Raw genomic sequence first — 20,461 nt, 5'->3', positions numbered from 1 at the left:
CCACTGTCAACCAAGAACAGAAAACTGAGGCTGCAGTGGACATAGGCTCACCAAAACTGGACAGTTTAAGACTGGAAAAACTAAGCCTGGTGTGATGAATCTTGATTTCAGCTGAGGCACACAGATGGTAGGGTCAGAATTTGGTGTCAACAACATGAACCCATAGACCCAACCTGCCCTATGTCAACAGTCCTGGATGGTGGTGGTGGTGTAATGATGTGGGGATGTTTTCTTGGCCCGTTAATACTAATCAGTCATCAGTTGAATGCTGAAGCCTGAGTATTGTTGCTGACCATACACATCCTTTTATGGCCACAATTTACCCATCTTCTAATGGCTACTTCCAGCATGTCACAAAGCAAGTCATCTCAATCTGGTTTCATGAACATGACAATGAGTTCAGTGTTCTTCAATGGCCTTCCCAGTCACTGGACCTGAATCCAATAGAACACTTTTGGGATGTGGTAGAACAGGAGATTCGCAACATGACTGTGCAGCTGACAGATCTGCAGAAATTGCGTGACACAATCATGTCAACATGGACCAGAATATCAAAGAAATATTTAAAACATCTTGTGGAATCCATGCCATGAAGAATTGAGGCTGTTTTGAAAGTAAAGGGAGGCCCTACCCAGTATTAGTATAGTGCTCCCAATGAAGTGCTCAGTGAGTGTATTTAGCTTGAAGTTATACCAAAGATATCACTTGCTTAAATTTGGATTGTTCGTAAAAGTTGAAACAGGAGCTATTTTGTAATAAGCAATGATACTTAGAAAGCATTTTACATACATCCAAACTGTGTACTTACATCACTAATTAATTAAATGTTCATGTTGATAAATATTTGCGAAAAAACAGAGATTGCAATACTCTGGACTTGGGGGGTGTGGTGGCACAGTGGGTTTGGCTGGGGCCTGCTGGGTGGTGGTTCCAGGGTTCAAGCCCTGTGTGGGGTGCCTTGCTGCAGACTGGCCTCCTGTCCGGGGTGTGTCCCATGCTGCCGGGTTAGGCTCCAGTTTGCTGCAAGCCTGCTTGGGACAAGCGGTTTCAGACAGCGTGTGTACACTCTGGACTTTAGTGTAGAATTTCTCTTTGGTTTAATAAATAGCTAGTCTTCTGGTTAAGGTACTTTACCTGTAATGTGCTAACAGTCTAAAAGCTACAGCAACAAAACCAGTGATAGGCTATGAATGTTAATAAGCCAAGTGGCTTGTTATTCTTCACTGCTTTCTTTTACCAAGTTTCATGAATTTACAATATGAATTTTGAGCTGACAATGATGCTGAAACCTAGGAAACCACCATTTGTTAAAAAAAAGTGGTGATGAGTAACTGAATTTCTCATAATTTTTGTAACACCCCATCTGAATGATTACTTTTGATTCAAAATAATCTTTTCTTGCAACATTTCAACGGTGACGGGATCACAGCTATGGCCCTTAAGATGTGTACTTCTCAAATCTCAGCGAGTGCAGTCTGTCTGAATGACTTCCATTCTATTACCACGGAGCAAAAGCGGGCTGCATTATGTTTAATGCCCTCCACCTAAGCCTCAAGACTGACTAAGCTTCCCCTTCTGTGCTGCAGGTTTTGGCAAGAAAAGAAACGTTTCTCTGGGAAACACAAATGATGATCAAGTGACAGAGTCTGCAAGCAGTGGATGAAGCCAAATGCGAGGTCTCTCACTGCACTCAGAACATTATTCAGTTTTAAGAGTACTTTTGGTGTCTCAACATTATTGGTGTGTGTCTAATATATCAGCATCTATCATTACTCAATTGTTTCAGTAAGTACTTCTACTATATAATGAATCAAAATAATGTGCGCCTTTACTGAATATAAATCCATGAAAAATCTGAAACAGCTCTCTCAGTGTATTTAAGCTTCTCTCCAAACTCAAGGGCTTTGTCAAAAAGCTTATCGCTGAATTTTCAAAGACACAGTTAGGAGCACACTGTCAATGCCTCATTGTCCTCTTTTCTGTTTTAAATTCTGACTCATGATGTTGCTGTATCCACCTTTAAAATGGAAAACACAAATTAAACACGTGACAGACATCAGACTATACATGTTCTGACTAGATAAACATTTCCTCACTCAAAGAGACTATGAACACATGATGCTGTTTTGTATGATTTTGAGATAGGGATACATTTACAAGTCAAGTTTTATTGTTACAGAAGTAATTTAATGAAAAGGTTTAAATATGACAACTTTGTCTTTGTTAGAAACTTTTCTTCTTAAACCCAACAAACACATAGTTATTCACATGTGGCCATGAGTAGAGAGAAGATGGTCAAGAAGGTATGAAGCCCTGAGCCGCATTTCAGTTAGGCTGTTATACTGGATAGCTTCCAGAACTGCTGGGCCCCTCAGTTTCATAAACTCCTCCGCAGCCTGAAGACAAAGAACCACAAATTCACAGGTTATGAAGTGAGGATAAACCAGAACAAAGGATACAGTGAAATGCGTGAGCTGCCTTACAGCAAACAGATGGCAACAGAATCGGCTCCTCAGTGCAGGATTTACGCTTTATATTTGGACCTGAAACAGCAGCTCTTGGATGTGTGGCTGTTTGATTGCTGTTCTTCAACCACGTGGCCTTGTCTGTTTCTATTATTTACATCCATGTACTTGTTAATGATATTCTACTGCACACTAGCACAGGGTGTTAGGCTGGGTTCACCCTGGACAGGATGCCAGTCCATTGCAAGGCAATCACACACACACATACATTTACATTTATTCATATAGCTGATGCTTTTCTTCTAAGGGTCTTAGAATGTTAAGCTACCTACAACAATTATTTACTTATTTATACATTACATACATTTACATTTATTCATTTAGCAGACTAATCAGTGACTAATCTACCTGATACACATCTTTGGACTGTAGGAGGAAACCAATGTGAAAACAGAGTGAACGCGCAATATCCATAGACCCCAGAAGATAAACCCAGGTTTTAATCCATAGCCCAGGAGACGTGACACTACTCTCGGTGACTTGATGCTGCCACACTTATTTGCAGACAGAAACATTTGCTTCTGCCGTGCAGTTTTATCTGCAAAAGATCCCATACCTGTGAAGTGCTGAACAGCGCAATGTAGAGCACTTCCAGGCTGAGTGTCACCACATCTGGGTCGGCCATTTTGAGAGTGGCACACAATGCGGGAAGAAGGCCTCTGTGGACCAGCTGAGAGCAGTATTCGGTCCCCTGATGTGCAATGTTAGCCAGGATCCGTAGGACCTAGACAATTGGAGCAGAGAGATTTGCACATCTGTGTCACCTCCTCAAAGCTTCATCTTGAAAAAACACTACTGTCTCGGATTCCAGTGCTAACCATGGTGTTAATCCCCAGCGAGAAAGGCAGGAGCTGGATTAACACTGGGACCAAATTGAGGAAGAGTACAGCTGAGCAGAAAACACTGGAATCCGCTGTGGGAGAGGACAGGAGTGATGGGTCAGGTCATTCTACTTCATTGTCATTGCAATGCATCATCTCAGCAGTTCATTCTCATACCTGGAAGAATTTAATCCTTTTTGCCTTCAAAGATTTTAAAGACTGGTAAAATGAGCAAGTTTTGTGTACATAGATTTTTATGTTTTCTGTTTAGGAGATCATTTTCCTAATAATATTTTATAATACATGTCACTTGTACTTTTCAGAGTTGTTAGGAACCCTTACTTGCCAGACTCCCTGTTACCTGTGAGATTGTTTAACACCCAGAGACATTCCTTGGCCAGGGAAGGATGGGAGTGCAGGAAGGCCTGGGCCAGCACACAGAGCGCAGCCAGCAGCCGGCTGTCCCCAAGCTGTGGCCCAAGGCCGTCCAAACCATTGCCTGCCAGAAGATTCCCAACGCAGCGCAGCAGGGGCCAGATCAGCTGTGGAGAGGTGGGGGTACATTCACTGCAGGAAATTATGTGATGTACTCAGCAGGTTTAAATCTCCACACCTTGACAACTTACCAGCTCAATGCCTTCCTCAGTATTACCTTTGGCCACAGCACCACCCAGTGTAATCAGCAGGGAACTGCACTTTGATACAGTGCCCATGTCGACCAATGTTCCATCACCCCTGTTGCTATAATACAGGAGAAGGAGTAGCGATCACACAGCTGAGTGAGAATTTGTCACTTTTGTCACTGTACATGGTGGATCAAATGACCCTCTAACCTGCAAGTCAGGTAATGCAGACACCATGCACATTCGATGGCTGCGCCCATTCCAAACTGGGGGTCAGGCTGCAGAGTGGCCACCAGGTGAGGAATTATCCCAGAAGCCATGATGATCCTGTCAAGTGCACCACACTGCTGCTATAGACCAAGTTCTTTCTCGACTACAAGACTGCCACAATACTGATGACTATGTAGATGCTGGCAATTGTTTCATGTTCTAAAGACTCAACATTTGTATAGATTACATTTATTTATTAATTCAGCTGATGCTTTTCTCTAAAGTGACTTACACTGTTAAGCTACTTACAGTTATTTACTGGGTAATTTTACCAGAGCAATTTAGGGTAAGTACCTTCCTCAAGGGTTATTACACCATTAGATTTGAACTGTAAACCTTTGGATCCAAAGGATCCAGTGCTAACCACTATACTATCAGCTGCCCCAAGGGATTGATGACAGAATGTGTTTTACAATGATGTTAGTATGAGAACAGTGTAAAGGTTATGCTGGGGGCATACAAAAATGTATGATGGTGGAAGGAACTTGTTACACTCACGGGACAATTTTATCTGGAGCATCTTTCGTCTGGAGCAGCTGGGAGACTGTGAAACCAGCTGCTTCCACCACTGCAAAACTGGGTCTCTGAGTCCGCAGAAAAAGAGGCAAAGGTCATTTCTTTCACATGGAGCTTTGAGCACGCACACACCCATCTGTCAGACACAAAGTGCCCTTGAAAAAGATGACAGCTGGTTGGCCCTTAATGAGCAGTGGTCCAGAACGGTGTCACACCCAGAGAAAATGGACCTAGACACACATGGGCTGAACAACAAGTGGGCTCACCTGCATACAGATGGCTAGCGCTGGGACAATCCCCTGGGCCAGGAGCTTGTCTCTCACTGCCACACTCTCTGCACACAGATTCCCCAATGTGTACAAACACAGCTCCTGCAAACACACACTGCAGGAGTTAATTATACACAAAGACGCATAAGCTCTATCTGACCTTCATGGTATGTGGCTGTGTTGCTTACCGTGAACTTGGCACTCTGTCCAGACAGGTAAGTGATCAAGTAGGGTGTGGCAGGCAGGCAGACAGGGGCCACTGTGGGTTCTGGGGAATGAGAAAGCTCGTGCAGACAGTGTGCTGCCTCCATCTGACACTGAGCATCAGAGCTGCTTAAAAGACCCACCATCACATGGATGCTGTTCTCCAACCTGAAACACATGTGCTGATCTTACTCCAATTAACTTTCTTTTGCCATCTCTTTAACTGATACCATGTGTGTTACAATCTCAGACTGATAAAATAATGGAATGAAAAGCATAACCTAAATATCTATGTCTGTGGTTGTTTATGGTGACAGTCTAAGGTAGGCTAATCACTGTGCAGGCAGTGGTCTTTACTGTACTTCGTGAAGACGAGCTGGGCCTCTGGACTTCGCAGGGCCTTCCTCAGGGTTTGCAGGTAGTCCAGCTTTCTCGCCCCACCGTGCTGCAGTCCCTGAAACAGTTCCACAACCTAGTGCAGAAGGACAGCATTAATCAGCTGATCTCATATCACAGAAGACAAAAAAAAGAACACCACTGCACATGCATGTGTGATGACAGTACTTGACACAAAACACTGTCTGAACCCTCATACTTGCTCCTTCGACAGAACATGGCCTGCAGTGTCCATGGCTCCTTCCTCTTCAGCTTCATCATTATCCTCTTGAACTCGTCTTTTACTCACAAGCTGTTGGTCCCTTCGTGCCTGTCTCAGAACTATAGAGAAGGATGACATTTATAAAAATTCTCAGAGATCATTTTGTTATACAAGGTAAACAGCCTTACTCACGAAGACGGGAATGCACCAAAGACGAGTCATCCTTATTGATGATTAAGTACCGATGATGACTGAACTCATGTGTAAAAGTCTATCCTGAAGATGAGGAGTTTATTCAGAAATGCAACATGACGAGTCTGGAGTGATGACAGTAAGTACTGATGACAAGTCTGTACTGATCATGAGGAGTCTGCTTTCAAGTGTAAAAGTTTTTACCCACGACAAGTCTGGAGTGATGACTGTAAGTACTGGTGATGTGTTAATACTCAATGTAAAAGTCTGTACTGAAGATAAGGAGTTCTGTCAGAAGTGTAAATTTTCTTATACCGAGGAGACTGCACTGAAGTATAAAAATGTTTACTAATGATGACTGGAGTGGAGTGATGACAGAAAGTACTGATAATAACTGTACTCAAGTAAAAAGTGTGTTCTGAAGATAAGGAGTCTGTTCTGAAGTGCAAAAGTGTTAATGATGAGTCTGGACCTATCAGTACGGAGACGTCATCATCAGTACTTACTGTCATCACTCCATGACGGTAAGTACTGATGATCATGATGACGAGTCTGTACTGATCAGTGATAGGTCAGAGTGTGCACTGATGAGCAAGAGTCTGTACTAATCAGAAGGGCCTGATGACGACCTTTCTCGCGCTGCCGTCTCGCGGATCGGAGTTCCTCTCCATCGTTGGGCTCTTGAGGACGCGCTTTGTGTCGAACAGCCTTCAACCTCCACATTCGATTCGTCCAGAAACACACTCAGTGAGTGACTCACACTCTGCCACCTGTCTCAGCTTTCTCTCCCCATTTCTTCCGTCACTTTAACTTAAGAAAACACGATGCCTAAAGCAGCTATACACTTTCATTTATTGCGACGGCAAGTCATCGTAATTTTACCTCATCATTACTAGTATTACTTAAGTTACTTACTCACTCTCTGCCTTGCTTTTAGTTTTTTCCACTGCACTCGGCTCGCATACCGACGAATACACACAGCGCATAGAAACTACGAAATCGGACCATAAGTTAAGTGTCCCTATCAAATTTATGTAACTTAAAACAGGGATTGTATAGTCAGATTTTTTTTCTGTATTTACGGAGCCTACTCTCACATATTATCACTTACAGTTCTGAAGCTGTACGTACTAGTGTCGCAGGATTATTACGTCAGTAGCAATACACGAGTAACGCCCTCTTACAGCGGTTATGAGCGTCGCAGGAACATGACGCAGAAAACACCGAACGAATTAAAAAGCACCGCTGGTGGAAGTTTTTTCTGACCATTCATTCATTAATTTATTCATTCATTCACGCTTGTGAAAATAGCGGATCGCTTCCTTTAGGCGATGCCTAAGGTGACTCAAAATGCTAAGTTTGTACACTGAGGTTCTTAAAATGATTTACCCATTTAGGGTATTTGTGCTGCTGCGCAGTATATGTACTTCCCACACTACCCCTTACATTTGTTCATTTAGCTTTCTTCCAAATCTTATCATTTTCCCCCTTTATACAAGTGGGCAATTTATTTACTGGAGCACTTGCACAAGGGTATTAGTAGCTGGAGGTGGGATTAAAACCTACAACAGGTGGGCCAAAAGGCAGCAGCTATAACCACTACCCTACCAGCTGTACAATGCATTGTGAGCTCAGTACAGTACTGTTCAGTTCTCGCTGGATACATTTTGCTTTTGACTACAACTTTTCCTTTTACAACACAATTTCAAATTAATATTCATTACACCTTTTCACTGTTAAATATGAAAATATTTAATTCTACAAAAAAGTTTAAACAAATGAAGTACAAACATTTTACAGATGTTTACAAACCTGAAAACTGAACACTTCAAAAACCATTTGTTTCCTTGAGCTTCAGTGCTTTTTCACATTTTTATACAAAGTGGAACTTCCCCCCCCCCAAGAGTATTTGCACAGTAACGTCATTGAAGAAGTAGTAGTCCAGATTTCCCCATGGAGCAGTATATCAGCGACATATGAACTTTGTTTAGACAAAGCTGAAAATCAACACAAAATCAAAATTTAGGTCCACATTAATCGTCCGAACTACCCATACAAAAATAAAAACTTTAAGCAAAATATACAGTAAAAAAAAATTGACACTCATGGACAAACAAGAATGTTAGTAGCAAGATAAACACTAATTTTCATAATCCATTATTAAAAAGCCACAGAAGTATTTTCAGGAGATACAAAATTAGAATATCAGTTGTTTCCTTCTTTTGTGAAAAGGTCTTTGTGTAAATGACAGTCTGACGGTTTTGTGCTGCCAGGTGACAGTCTTCTGAGGTGAACCAAACGGCATCACTGCTCTGATCATCACCACGCTCACCACCACACCTCCACCACTGAGTTGTTACAAAGGTCTGGATCCCAATGCTGGAAAATGACAGTGCAGTCAGTATGATGTCACAGGACTAGAGTAGTACCAATATAAGGATCTGTTCAACCTGAAAACTATTATACAAAATTATGTAACTATACATAATTGTACTCACCTGAAAATTCTTTGACTATTTACTCTTGGATGAGTTCACTTTCTGGAGGGAAAAAAAAGACCATGTGACATCTGGTAAAATACTATATTTCATGATTAAATTCAAACTGACATGAAGACAGATAATGCCTTTCTTATTACAGCCTAAAATTACTGCAAAAAAATTGTAATTATATTGTTATACATAATTACTATTATAGAATAATATATTGTAATCATTTGTTTTGGAATTACCTTTTTAGGGCTTGAAAGCACCGGATGGGTGTTTTTGATAACCATTTCCTCCATTTGAAAGCTTAGTCTGCTTTTTTCTGGAACACATGTTCCACAATGAAATATAGTGTATGAACAAATTTTACATAAAGAAATATTCTCTTTACACATCATTCCAAAATACAACTTTTTGGTTAAAAGAAACTTACTTCTACAGTTCTCTCCAGGAGGCAGACTTGTTTTTGATGGGGAAATCTGATGAACACTTGCTTTGTCTTCCTTCTGCTTAGCTGTCTCCTCCTTATCCTTCTTCATGGTGGCCTTCACATCCTTCACCTTTTTATTGGGCTCTAGGAACATTTTTTCTTTGCCTGATTTTTTGATGGACTTTTTGTTGGATGTCTTCCTTTTCTTGGGTGTGTGCAGGCCATCCTGCTCAGGATTGCTGAGGCTGGACAGTGGCCTCTTTGCAGATGTCATCTTTGCTGTGATGGAGACTTTGCCTTTATTTTCTGACTGGAGTTCCGTGACAGTAAGTGCTTTTTCAGCCCTGCTTTCGCTGGTGTTACCCTTTTTGCTGATAGCCCTAGTGTTCCCTTTCTCCCCAGCCTTTTCCTTCTCCTTAGCCTTGATTTGAGTTGGAGAGCTCAATTCCGCAGAGGTGACAGCATCCATCTTTGCAGTGTCAGAATCTGCAACATGCCAAATGTCGTATATAGATAGGGGTGTAATGGCTGCATTAATATTACGTAGTTCATTCATTCTGTTACATAGTGGCTTCCCACTAAAATGAATCTAGGTGTATGTTACCTGTTCGCCTATGCTACTGCAATGAGGTCCACTCATAATGAATAGAACAGTCTTTTTCAATTTGTTACCTGTGAGCTGCAATGCCAGCTTCTTCCACTTCTCCACATCCAGACTACTGTCTGAATCTGAGTCAGAGTCTCCACCTGCTGGAGTAGTTAAGGGTTGCTCCAGTAGACTTCCAAAAACTTTGAAAGTCTCAGTTTTCTTCTTTTGGTTTGTTTGGAGTTGGTTTCAAATTTTTCCTGGCTCATCTTCCTCTTGAATGTAGCTGTGGTTTTGATGGTCTCATTTACTTCTAGGACAGGCTTCTTAGCTAAAGCTGGTTTCGTTACCTGGGAACGAACCATAGACAGGCAGGATACGGATTTAAATTTAACCTCATAAAAACATGCAGGAAAGACATAAGTACACTTCTGTAAACATTTTAAACATCTTACCTTTGTTTTTGAAGAACTATTTTCAGGATGCTTATTTCCTTTGGATGTGTTTTCAGCAACTAAAAACAAAAATAATGCATTCTTAACAACAGAGGACTGATTCCTTGTAGTGATGTGAACTCTATCAATCCATCCATTCATTCATTCATCCATCCATAACTGCTTGTCCCATGTAGGGTCACAACGGTCTGTAACCAATCCCAGAAACGCAGACTGCAAAGCAGTGTACACTCTAGATCACAGGGTAATCAAAAACCCTCAATTCACAGACACATACCAATAAAGGACAATTTAGAGTCACCAATCCAGCTGAAGCATAGCTTTGAACTGTGGGGGGTACAGGGGCAACCAGACACCACTAATGAAAATACTGTGAGAACAAGAAAGCTTTACACAAACTGATTATTTATGCAGAGTGGTTCTGCATAGATATGATGTTATAGATTCTTACAGTCAAAATGTACAGAGGGTAAAGAAACAGTCCATACCTGCAGTATCCCTCACCCCACCAGATGTGCCACCACTGCTCTTGTCCTCCTGCTTTGCAGGTTGTGGACCTTTGGGTGCAACTTTGCGTATGGCCTTAGGATTGACCAGTGCTGCCTTTGTCAGATCAGCCAATACAACCTTCTGCCAGCAAAAGATGAAGAAAAAATTAAGTCACCAGAGTACAAAAAGTACAATTCAAATAATGAATAATTCTGCACAGCTACCACTGTGTCCTTGTACTGTGTGTTTAGCTTGATTAGGTCTCATTTTAATAAAAACCCTGCTTTTCTGGGGCGGATAATATATTGTACATCTGCTCCACATAAATGAAAAGCACGAGGGCCAAACTCCCAAAATAACCCAGAAACCATAAAAAATAGTACATCTTAAAATAGCAATCATGGAAATCAAAATATGCAGAACACCTTAGTTGGAGTCTTCTTGTTTTCCGCATCACTGTCAGAGTCATTAGTGCTCTCGCTGTCTGAGATATCAGCCTTTTTCCCTGCAGCTGTCTTGAGAGTAGTTGCCATCTTTACAGGTACAGGTGCTGTTTTTGCAGGTTGAGGTTTGCTAGGTTTGACTGGGATTCCCTTTAACAACACTTTTTCTACTGTAGTTTGGACCTTAGGAACAGCCACTACTGGAGCCTTAACTGGAGTTCCTTTAGTCAGGACTGTTTTAGACAAAGCTTCTTGCTCATTATCAGAGGTCTCACTGCTTTCACTGTCTGAGCTGTCAGCCTTTTCCTCTACAGCTGGGGTCTTGGCTACAGTTGCTAGTTTTATGGCTGTAGTTTGGCTAGATTTGGCAGTGGCTCCTTTAGTCAAACCTGTTTTTGTTGGACTTTCCTCCTTGCTTTCAGAGTCATCAGTATTCTCGCTGTCTGAGCTTTCTACCTTCTTCCCTGTAACACGGTCCTTAGGTGAAGCCGTTGTAAAAGTCTTGGGTACCACTGTAGTCTTGCTAGCTGAAAGTTGGTTAGTTTTCAATAGTGTTTCCTTAGCTAAGCCTATTTTTGCTACATAAGTCTTTGCTGCAGCTGTCTTTACAGGTGTTGACTGGCTAGCTTTTGTCAGGGCTCCTTTACCTAAAAATGTTTTTGCCTGAACCTGTCCCTCGCTTTCAGAGTCATCAGTGCTCTCACTATCCGAGCTTTTGTCCTTTTCGCTTGTAGTTGTGGCCTTAGGTACAGCTGCTGTGGAAGTCTTAAGTCCTGCCGTAGTCTTGATGAGTGTAGGTTGGCTAGGTTTGGTCGAGATTCCTTTAGATAAGACTTTTTTTGAAGGAGCCTCTTTCTCACTTTCAGAGTCATCAGCACTGTCGCTATCTGAGCTTTCATCCTTCTTCCTTGCAACTGATGCCTTATGTGCAACTGCTATGGAAGTCTTAGATGCTGCTGTAGTCTTGATGGGTATAGGTTGCCTAAAATTAGTTGGGGTTCCTTTAGATAAGACTGCTTTTGTTGGAGCTTCTTCCTCGCTTTCAGAGTCATCAGCACTCTCACTGTCTGAGCTCTCAGCCTTCTGCACTTTAATATGGCCTTTAGGTACAGCTCTTGTGGAAGTCTTAAGTGTTATTGCAGTCTTGGTGTGTGTAGACTGGCTAGGAATGGATGGCACTCCCTTTGCTAAGACTATTTTTGCTACAGGAGTCTTTGCAGCTGCTGTCTTAATCTGTGTTTGTTGGCTAGCTTTTGTTGGGGCTCCTTTACCCAAGATCGTTTTTGCAGGAGCCTCATCTTCACTTTCAGAGTCATCAGTGCTCTCACTACCTGAGCTTTCTTCCTTCTTCCCTGTAATTGGTGCCTGATGTGCAGCTGCTGTGAGTGTCTTAGGTGCTGCTGTAGTCTTGATGGGTGTAGGTTGCCTAGGTTTGGTCGGCATTCCTTTCATTGGAGCTTTTTTCTCACTTTCAGAGTCATCAATGCTCTCACTATCTGCGCTTTCATCCTTTTCCTTTGTAGTTGTGGTCTTAGTAACAGCTACTGTGGAAGTCTTAGATGCTGCTGTAGTCTTTATGGGTGTAGGTTGCCTAGGTTTAGTCAGGGTTCCTTTAGCTATGACTGCTTCTGCTGCAGGAATCTTTGTTGGAGCTGCTGTCTTTATAGGTGTTTGTTGGCTAGCTTTTGCTGGGGTTGCATTACCCAAGATCATTTCTGAAGGACCCTCTTCTTCACTTTCAGAGTCACCAGTACTCTCACTGCCTGAGCTTTCTTCCTTTTTCCTTGTAACTGGTGCTTTACGTGCAACTGCTATGGAAGTCTTAGATGCTGTTGTAGTCTTGACGGGTATAGGTTGGCTAGATTTGGTCGAGGTTCCTTTAGCCAAGACTGTTTTCGATGGAGCTTCTTCCTCACTTTCAGAGTCATCAGCACTCTCACTGTCTGAGCTTTCATCGTTCTTTCTTGCAACTGGTGCCTTATGTTCAACTGCTGTGGAAGTCTTAGGTGTTATTGCAGTCTTGGTGGATGTAGACTTGCTAGGATTGGATAAAGTTCCCTTAGTTAAGACTGTTTTCGCTACAGGAGTCTTAGTTGCAGCTGCTGTCTTTATAGGTGTTGACTGGCTAGCTTTTGTCAGGGCTTCTTTATGGGAGACCCTCTTTGCTGGTGCTTCTTCCTCACTTTCAGAGTCATCAGCACTCTCACTGTCTGAGCTCTCAGCCTTCTGCACTTTAATATGGCCTTTAGGTACAGCTGTTGTGGAAGTCGTAGGTGTCATTACATTCTTGGTGTGTGTAGACTGGCTAGGATTGGATGGGGTTCCCTTAGCTAAGACTGTTTCTGCTAAGGATGTCTTTGTTGCAGCTTCTGTCTTTATCGGTGTTTGTTGGCTAGCTTTTGTCAGAGTTCCTTTACCCAAGATTGTTTTTGCTGGAGCCTCCTTCTCACTTTCAGAGTCATCAGTGCTCTCACTATCTGCACTTTCATCCTTTTCCTTTGTAGTTGTGGTCTTAGTAACAGCTGCTGTGGAAGTCTTAGGTGCTGCTGTAGTCTTGATGGGTATAGGCTGGCTAGATTTGGTAGGGATTCCTTTAGCTAATACCGTTTTTGCTGGAGCCTCTTCCCCGGTTTCAAAATCAGCACTCTCGCTGTCTGAGCTCTCAGCCTTCTGCACTGTAATATTGCCTTTAGATACAGCTCTTGTGGAAGTCTTAAGTGTTATTGCAGTCTTGATTGGAGTAGACTGGCTAGGAATGGATGGTGTTCCCTTAGTGAAGACTATTTCTGCTACAGGAGTCTTTGTTTTAGCTGCTGTCTTTATAGGTGTTTGTTGGCTAGCTTTTGTTGGGGCTCCTTTACCCAAGATCGTTTTTGCAGAAGCCTCTTCTTCACTTTCAGAGTCATCAGTGCTCTCACTGCCTGAGCTTTCTTCCTTCTTCCCTGTAATTGGTGCCTGATGTGCAGCTGCTGCGAGTGTCTTGGGTGCTGTCGTAGTCTTGATGGGTGTAAGTTGCCTAGGTTTGGTCATGGTTCCTTTCGTTGGAGCTTCTTCCTCACTTTCAGAGTCATCAATGCTCTCACTATCTGCACTTTCATCCTTTTCCTTTGTAGTTGTGGTCTTAGTAACAGCTGCTGTGGAAGTCTTAGGTGCTGCTGTAGTCTTGATGGGTGTAGGTTGCCTAGATTTAGTCAGGGTTCCTTTAGCTAAGACTGTTTTTGTTGGAGCTTCTTCCTCACTTTCAGAGTCATCAGCACTCTTGCTGTCTGAGCTTTCATCGTTCTTTCTTGCAACTGGTGCCTTATGTTCAACTGCTGTGGAAGTCTTAGGTGTTATTGCAGTCTTAGTGGGTGTATGCTGGCTAGGATTGGATAGAGTTCCCTTAGTTAAGACTGTTTTCGCTACAGGAGTCTTAGTTGCAGCTGTTGTCTTTATAGGTGTTGACTGGCTAGCTTTTGTCAGGGCTTCTTTATAGGAGACCATCTTTGCTGGTGCTTCTTCCTCACTTTCAGAGTCATCAGCACTCTCACTGTCTGAGCTCTCAGCCTTCTGCACTTTAATATGGCCTTTAGGTACAGCTGTTGTGGAAGTCGTAGGTGTTACTACATTCTTGGTGTGTGTAGACTGGCTAGGATTGGATGGGGTTCCCTTAGCTAAGACTGTTTTTGCTAAGGAAGTCTTTGTTGCAGCTGCTGTCTTTATCGGTGTTTGTTGGCTAGCTTTTGTCAGGGTTCCTTTACCCAAGATTGTTTTTGCTGGAGCCTCTTCCTCACTTTCAGATACATCAATGCTGTCACCATCTGCACTTTCATCCTTTTCTTTTGTAGTTGTGGTCTTAGTAACAGCTGCTGTGGAAGTCTTAGGTGCTATTGTAGTTTTGATGGGTGTAGGTTGCCTAGATTTAGTCAGGGTTCCTTTAGCTAAGACTGCTCTTGTTGGAGCTTCTTCCTCACTTTCAGAGTCATCACCACTCTCATTGTCTGAGCTTTCATCTTTCTTTCTTGCAAATGGTGCCTTATGTTCAACTCCTATGGAAGTCTTAGGTGTTATTGCAGTCTTGATCGGTGTAGGCTGGCTAGGATTGGATGGAGTTCCCTTAGTGAAGAGTGTTTCTGCTACAGGAGTCTTTGTTGTAGCTGTTGTCTTTATAGGTGTTTGTTGGCTAGCTTTTGTTGAGGTTCTTTTACCCAAGGTCGTTTTTGCAGGAGCCTCTTCTTCGCTTTCAGAGTCATCAATGCTCTCACTGCCTGAGCTTTCTTCCTTCTTCTTTGTAATTGGTGCCTGATGTGTAGCTGCTGTGAGTGTCTTGGGTGCTGCCGTAGTCTTGATGGGTGTAGGTTGCCTAGGTTTGGTTGTGGTTCCTTTCGTTGGAGCTTCTTCTTCACTTTCAGAGTCATCAGTGCTCTCGCTATCTGCACTTCTTCCAGTCTTAAATGCTCTGGTAGTCTTGATGGGTGTAGGTTGCCTAGGTTTAGTCGGGGTTCCTTTAGCCAAGACTGCTTTCGTTGGAGCTTCTTCTTCACTATCAGAGTCATCAGCCTTCTGCACTATAATATGGCCTTTAGGTACAGCTGTTGTGGAAGTCTTAGGTGTTATTGAAGCCTTGAGTTCAGGCTGGCTAAATTTGGATGCAATTTTTTTAGCTAAGACAGTTTTTGATGGAGTGTCTTCATAATCAGAGTTATCACTGCTCTCAGTGACTGAGCTTTCATCCTTCTTTCCTCTAGCTTGGACCTTAGGTGCAGCCATTGGGAATATCTTTGGTGCCACTTTCACCTCTTTTTGCTTTGCTAAGATTGTTGGTGTGGTTGCTGATGTTCGGGTGGTCTTCTACAAGAATATAGTTTAAAGATTAAAAAAAAAAAAAAAAAAAAAAGATTCTTGGGTGATTTTATTTTACTTTCATCTCTGACAATAGCCAACAAATAAAATATTTTATTTTAAACTAACCAGTGTAGCAGCATCATGCTCACTGTCTGAGTCTTCACTGGTGCTGTCTGAATTTTCACAATTCCTGGTCACAACAGGCAGGTGCACTGGTTTGCTGGGTGTTTGTTTAGGAGTGAAAAGGGGTACCTATTGCAAAAAAAGCACTACCCACTTTAATAATCATTACCAAAATAGAAAAGAAAAAAAAAAAATATATTCATCATTTTGAATAACTTCATCCAGTCTCACCTGTGAGGGCTGAATCTCATCTTCAGTCTCTGAACCACTCTCAGTACCTGAGCTCTCTGCCACTTTCTTTACTGGCTCTGAAGTGAAGGCTATCTTTGCTTGGCTGTTTACTGACACACAGTTTACTTTGGGTGTTGACATACCTTTCTGTAGACAAAACACAAAACCAGATGATCATACCATTATAGTACAATGCAGTTAAGACCTTCTTTAAAACTAGGCTTTACAAAGGAGGAAGAGTATGAAGAGGCTTTAGCTATTCTCTTCGACAAGCTCAGAATTCGACAAGTTCAGAATAACATTATATAGACCATACTCAACATCAAATGTCCAGATGACACTAACTTGGGATACTGAAGTCTCTTCTTCATTCTCACAGTCATCAGTACTTTCACTGCCAGAAATCTCAGATTCTTTTGCTGCAGAAATGGCCTTGGGTGCAGCTTTTGTTGAGCTGGGTTGACACTTTTGTCGAGTTGGTTCAGTGACACTTTTGGGTGTTTGGGAAGCTTGGGGAAAAAAAGCAGGCAAAGAATAGCTAAGCATATGCTACAATTTTAATCTTTATTTAGCTGATGCCTTTGCCCAAGGCAACTTAAAATGCTATAAAAACAATGCTATAATGATGTACCCTTTTATGCAACTGGGTATTCTGACTTTATCATCATAATTGAACAAGCTTACAGCAGCAAGGGTGGTATGCAAGCCAGTGAACCTGCACTAACACCACTTACCTGGACACTACCTGCTACCGACAGTGCACCCCACCAAAAGGGGCTCGAAATCAAAAGTCCATAGGCTCTCAATTTTGGCTCTGATGTCATGGAATGAACTTGATTTGTACCCTAAAACTGATGAATCCCAGCGCTCCTGTCTCATTTCTCTCTATGGGCAGATACTTATGAAAACTCAGGGAAACTCAAGAGAGGCATCAGGGATGCAAAGCGCATGTACAAACGGCGTATTGAGGATCAATTTGACAACAACCCCTGCAGCATGTGGAACGGCATCAAGGCATTGCCTGACTATAAGACCAATCTGCTGCCCAGTGATAATGCCAAACTGCCTGATGCTCTGAACCGGTTCTTTGCCCGCTTTGACACTCAGAACAGGGGAGTCTATTCCACTCATCAACCCACCTGCTGGAGAGTTGACGCTGGTTCTACAGCACCACCAGGGGAGGATCACTCTGAAGAAAGTTAATACAGGCAAGGCAGCAGGCCCAGATGGAGTGCTCAGCCGGGTACTGAAAGCATGTGCCGACCAACTTACAGAGGTGTTTACTAAAATATTCAACCTCTCATTATAACAAGCTGCTGTTCCTACATGCTTTAAATCCCCCATCATCATTCCAATGCCCAAGAAACCAACTGTGAAGTGTCTGAATGACTATTGCCCGGTGGCCTTAACACTCATAGTCGTGAAAGCACGATTTTCTCAAAGCACTTCATATCAGGACCATCATCTCACCTGATCTGGATAAGCACCAGTTTGCCTACGGAGCAAACCGCCCTGCAGAGGATGCCATCTCCATACCGCTCTGATACACTTAGAGGAACTAAACAGCTATGTGAGGATATTTGTGGACTTTAGCTCTGTATTTAACACGGTCAACCTCACAAACTGGTCAGCAAACTGAACAACCTAGGTCTAGGTTCTTCTCTGTGTTTGTGGGTCATGGACTTGCTCACAAACCGACCACAGCAAGTCAGAATTGGTAACCACAACTTCTCCACCCTCATCCTAAACACAGGAACCTCACAGGGCTCCATGCTGAGGCCCATGCTCTTCACACTCTTCACCTACAACTGTACCCCCTCCTCCACACCTCCAACTCCAGAATTAAATTCACAGACTACACCATGATAATGGAGCTGATTTCAGACAACGAGGAGACAGCCTACAGGCTTGAGGTGGAACATCTGGTTGAGTGATGCCAGGACAACAACCTGGTCATTAACACCTCTAAGACAAAGGAGATGGTTCTGGACTTAAGGTGAAGAAAGGATACATACATGGAGAAGCAGTGGAAAGCATGGAAAACAAAGTTCCTTGGAGTCTATGTGTCAAAGCAGCTGATGTGGACCTGCAACACCTCACACCTGGTCAAAAAGGCCCAACAAAGACTCTTCTTCCTCAGGAAACTGAAACAGGCCCAGCTCCCACAGAAACTCCTGCTAAATTTTTCAAGGACCGTCATTGAGAGCATCCTGACTAACTACACCGTTGTGTGGTAAGCCAGCTATGCAACCACTGAGCAAAAGGATCTGCACCGCATGGTGAAGGCGGCCGAGCACGTTGTTGGGATGGAGCGCCCTAACTTGGACACTACTTATGGTATCCCACTGAGAAAGAAGGCTGGCAGTATCATCAAGGAGACCACACACCCCGGTCACTCCCTGTTTGAACCACTGCCGTCTGGCAAACGGTTCAGAAAAATAAAATCCCACACCAATAGACTGAGGAAAAGCTTTTTCCCCCAGAGCCGTGGCCTTCATCACACCGTCCTCGCCCAACCAGAGAACTGATTACAAAGGTCAGCTGCCGCCTCCATTACTCCCCCACATCCACCCTCCCAAGGCTGCTAAGGACTAAGAAATTTAAAGTTTTAATCTAATTCTTATCTGAGTGTTCTCTGCTGCTGTTGTTCTAAGGGCTGCCACACAAAATTTCACTGTATTCCATACAATGACAATAAAACATCATATCTTATATGTAATTTGCACCACCAGAAATACTGGCACTGGAAAAACTTTGCTTCAGAAATTGTGTTTCTGTATCTAAAGCTATTTGTCTGTTGCAAAGTACACTTTAAAACCTTGAGCTGTATGCTGCTTTGGAGAAAAATGTCAGCTAAACAAATAAATGTACATAGAGCAAACAAAGTAACATGGAACCTCTTTGCCAAGATTAACATACCTGAGAACACAGTGGTCTTACTTCCCCCACTGCTTTCATTGTTACTGACAGGGTTCAACGAGAGGTGTTTCTTCACAGGGCTCACGTTATGTTCTCGTCTTTTTTTATTGCCCTCTACAGAACTGAGAAGCATAACATTTTTTCATTAAGAAACATAGAAAATAAATTGGTGCAATAAAATACTGAACTACAATAACATCAATAAATTTACTGTGTACTCACTTGAGCCAACTGGTATATATGTCTTCAAGTGATGGCAGTGGTGTGGACGTTTCTTTCTGTTCAAAATCAAAATAATGAAGCATTGGAGAAAAGATTGTCAGGCTATAAACGGTTCCACAAGAAGGTTAAGCTAAATTAAAAACAAATGTAATGAGTTGGAAACTTGACATTAGAGTATTTTATTATTCTTAATTTAGCTGATGGTAACTTGGAACAACTCAACTGTGTTAGACTGTGACAACAGCATAGTGTCTGGAGACACAAGCTCTAAAACATGATCAGAGACATGCACACAGATTAACAACTGCAGGATGATTTTTATAAAGAAACTATCCTCATTCACAAAAAAAAAAAAAAAACTGTACACCACAAAATCATTACGGTAAACTAATTTAATAGTAACACAGGAGAAACTAAGCACTGTCATCGATACCGATCAAGTAAATCAATTTTAATAAGAATTTAAGGCATTTACAAAATATAAATACTCATCACGTACATGAATATCCCAGTTAAATAAATGAAGCAGGGAACCATGCCCCGTTGCGAAAAGAGCAGCAGAGGGTCGGAGGTTCCCTGATGCTCAGTCAGTGCCAGTGATCTGCAGCTGAGCTTACCTGGGTCAGATGCTTTCTGAGCACGCCCGCAGCTTGCTGGTAACCATGCCCCTTCAAGTGCTGGTAGATCAGAAGCAACAACTCGCTTTTTGATGAACTATCTTTAGACGACATAGCTGTTCTAGTAAAAGTCGGCCGTGTAAAAATATCAGTAAAATTTCTGCGCAAAACTTTCAAAAGCGCCCAAGACACATTAATCTACCACACGCAACTATCGCCGAACATCCACCACCTCCATGAATTTGCCCCCGTTGACCTTTGGTTTTGTCCATCCGGTTTCCGTCCCTGGTTTACTTTGCATCATGGGATATGTAGTTCAGCGCAATCAAACGAAACAAAAGAGCTTTGCTAAAATATTTTCTTGTATACTTCATTTATTGTTGACGCACAAATACAGAGTGAATTCTTTAGAGTTCATATCACTGAAAATGTTAAATTAAGATGCTAAAGCTAAAGACTAAACATAAATAAATGCAGAAGTGAAAAGAACAAATTTTACTAGTGGGCTTAGGTGAATTGCTTGAAAACTGCACTATATTTCACTTTAGCCATTACCTTCTGTCACATTCAGCTGTGACGGAAAATCTCTCCCAGCTTTTTCCCTCTCCTCTGCTGTAC

At 42.4% G+C, this 20,461-nt stretch overlaps 2 protein-coding genes across 7 annotated transcripts; both read right to left on the bottom strand.

Moving 5' to 3' along the window:
• Window positions 1-2,176: 2,176 nt before the first annotated feature.
• tmco6 (transmembrane and coiled-coil domains 6) lies at window positions 2,177-7,157 on the bottom strand. Of its 5 annotated transcripts, none has more exons than XM_018733742.2 (13): window positions 6,934-7,157; window positions 6,648-6,733; window positions 5,824-5,945; window positions 5,591-5,700; window positions 5,213-5,396; window positions 5,022-5,126; window positions 4,738-4,823; window positions 4,180-4,296; window positions 3,973-4,087; window positions 3,708-3,888; window positions 3,344-3,438; window positions 3,082-3,249; window positions 2,177-2,396 (listed from the first exon to the last, which is right to left on the bottom strand). In XM_018733742.2, the coding sequence occupies exons 1-13, from the start codon at window positions 7,002-7,004 to the stop codon at window positions 2,265-2,267; spliced, it is 1,572 nt and encodes a 523-aa protein (XP_018589258.2). In that variant the 5' UTR covers window positions 7,005-7,157; the 3' UTR covers window positions 2,177-2,264. The 5 variants fall into 5 exon arrangements, with proteins under 5 accessions (XP_018589258.2, XP_018589261.2, XP_018589260.2 ...); XM_018733745.2 differs by having other exon boundaries at window positions 6,648-6,828; window positions 6,938-7,014; XM_018733744.2 differs by having other exon boundaries at window positions 6,648-6,828; window positions 6,934-7,010.
• Window positions 7,158-9,435: 2,278 nt separating this feature from the next.
• On the bottom strand, window positions 9,436-20,084 carry LOC108923162 (treacle protein-like). 2 transcript variants are annotated; one of them, XM_029257407.1, is made up of 10 exons: window positions 19,844-20,084; window positions 19,227-19,282; window positions 19,005-19,126; window positions 16,407-16,594; window positions 16,086-16,232; window positions 15,858-15,983; window positions 10,890-15,737; window positions 10,464-10,605; window positions 9,976-10,034; window positions 9,436-9,870 (listed from the first exon to the last, which is right to left on the bottom strand). In XM_029257407.1, the coding sequence occupies exons 1-10, from the start codon at window positions 19,955-19,957 to the stop codon at window positions 9,694-9,696; spliced, it is 5,979 nt and encodes a 1,992-aa protein (XP_029113240.1). In that variant the 5' UTR covers window positions 19,958-20,084; the 3' UTR covers window positions 9,436-9,693. The 2 variants fall into 2 exon arrangements, with proteins under 2 accessions (XP_029113240.1, XP_029113241.1); XM_029257408.1 differs by having other exon boundaries at window positions 16,431-16,594.
• Window positions 20,085-20,461: the final 377 nt, after the last annotated feature.

The sequence above is a fragment of the Scleropages formosus genome, chromosome 13 (genome assembly GCF_900964775.1).
Source record: "Scleropages formosus chromosome 13, fSclFor1.1, whole genome shotgun sequence".
Taxonomy (NCBI): domain Eukaryota; kingdom Metazoa; phylum Chordata; class Actinopteri; order Osteoglossiformes; family Osteoglossidae; genus Scleropages; species Scleropages formosus.
Note: the sequence above shows the minus strand (reverse complement) of the source record. Positions and strands in the feature narration are given on the sequence as shown.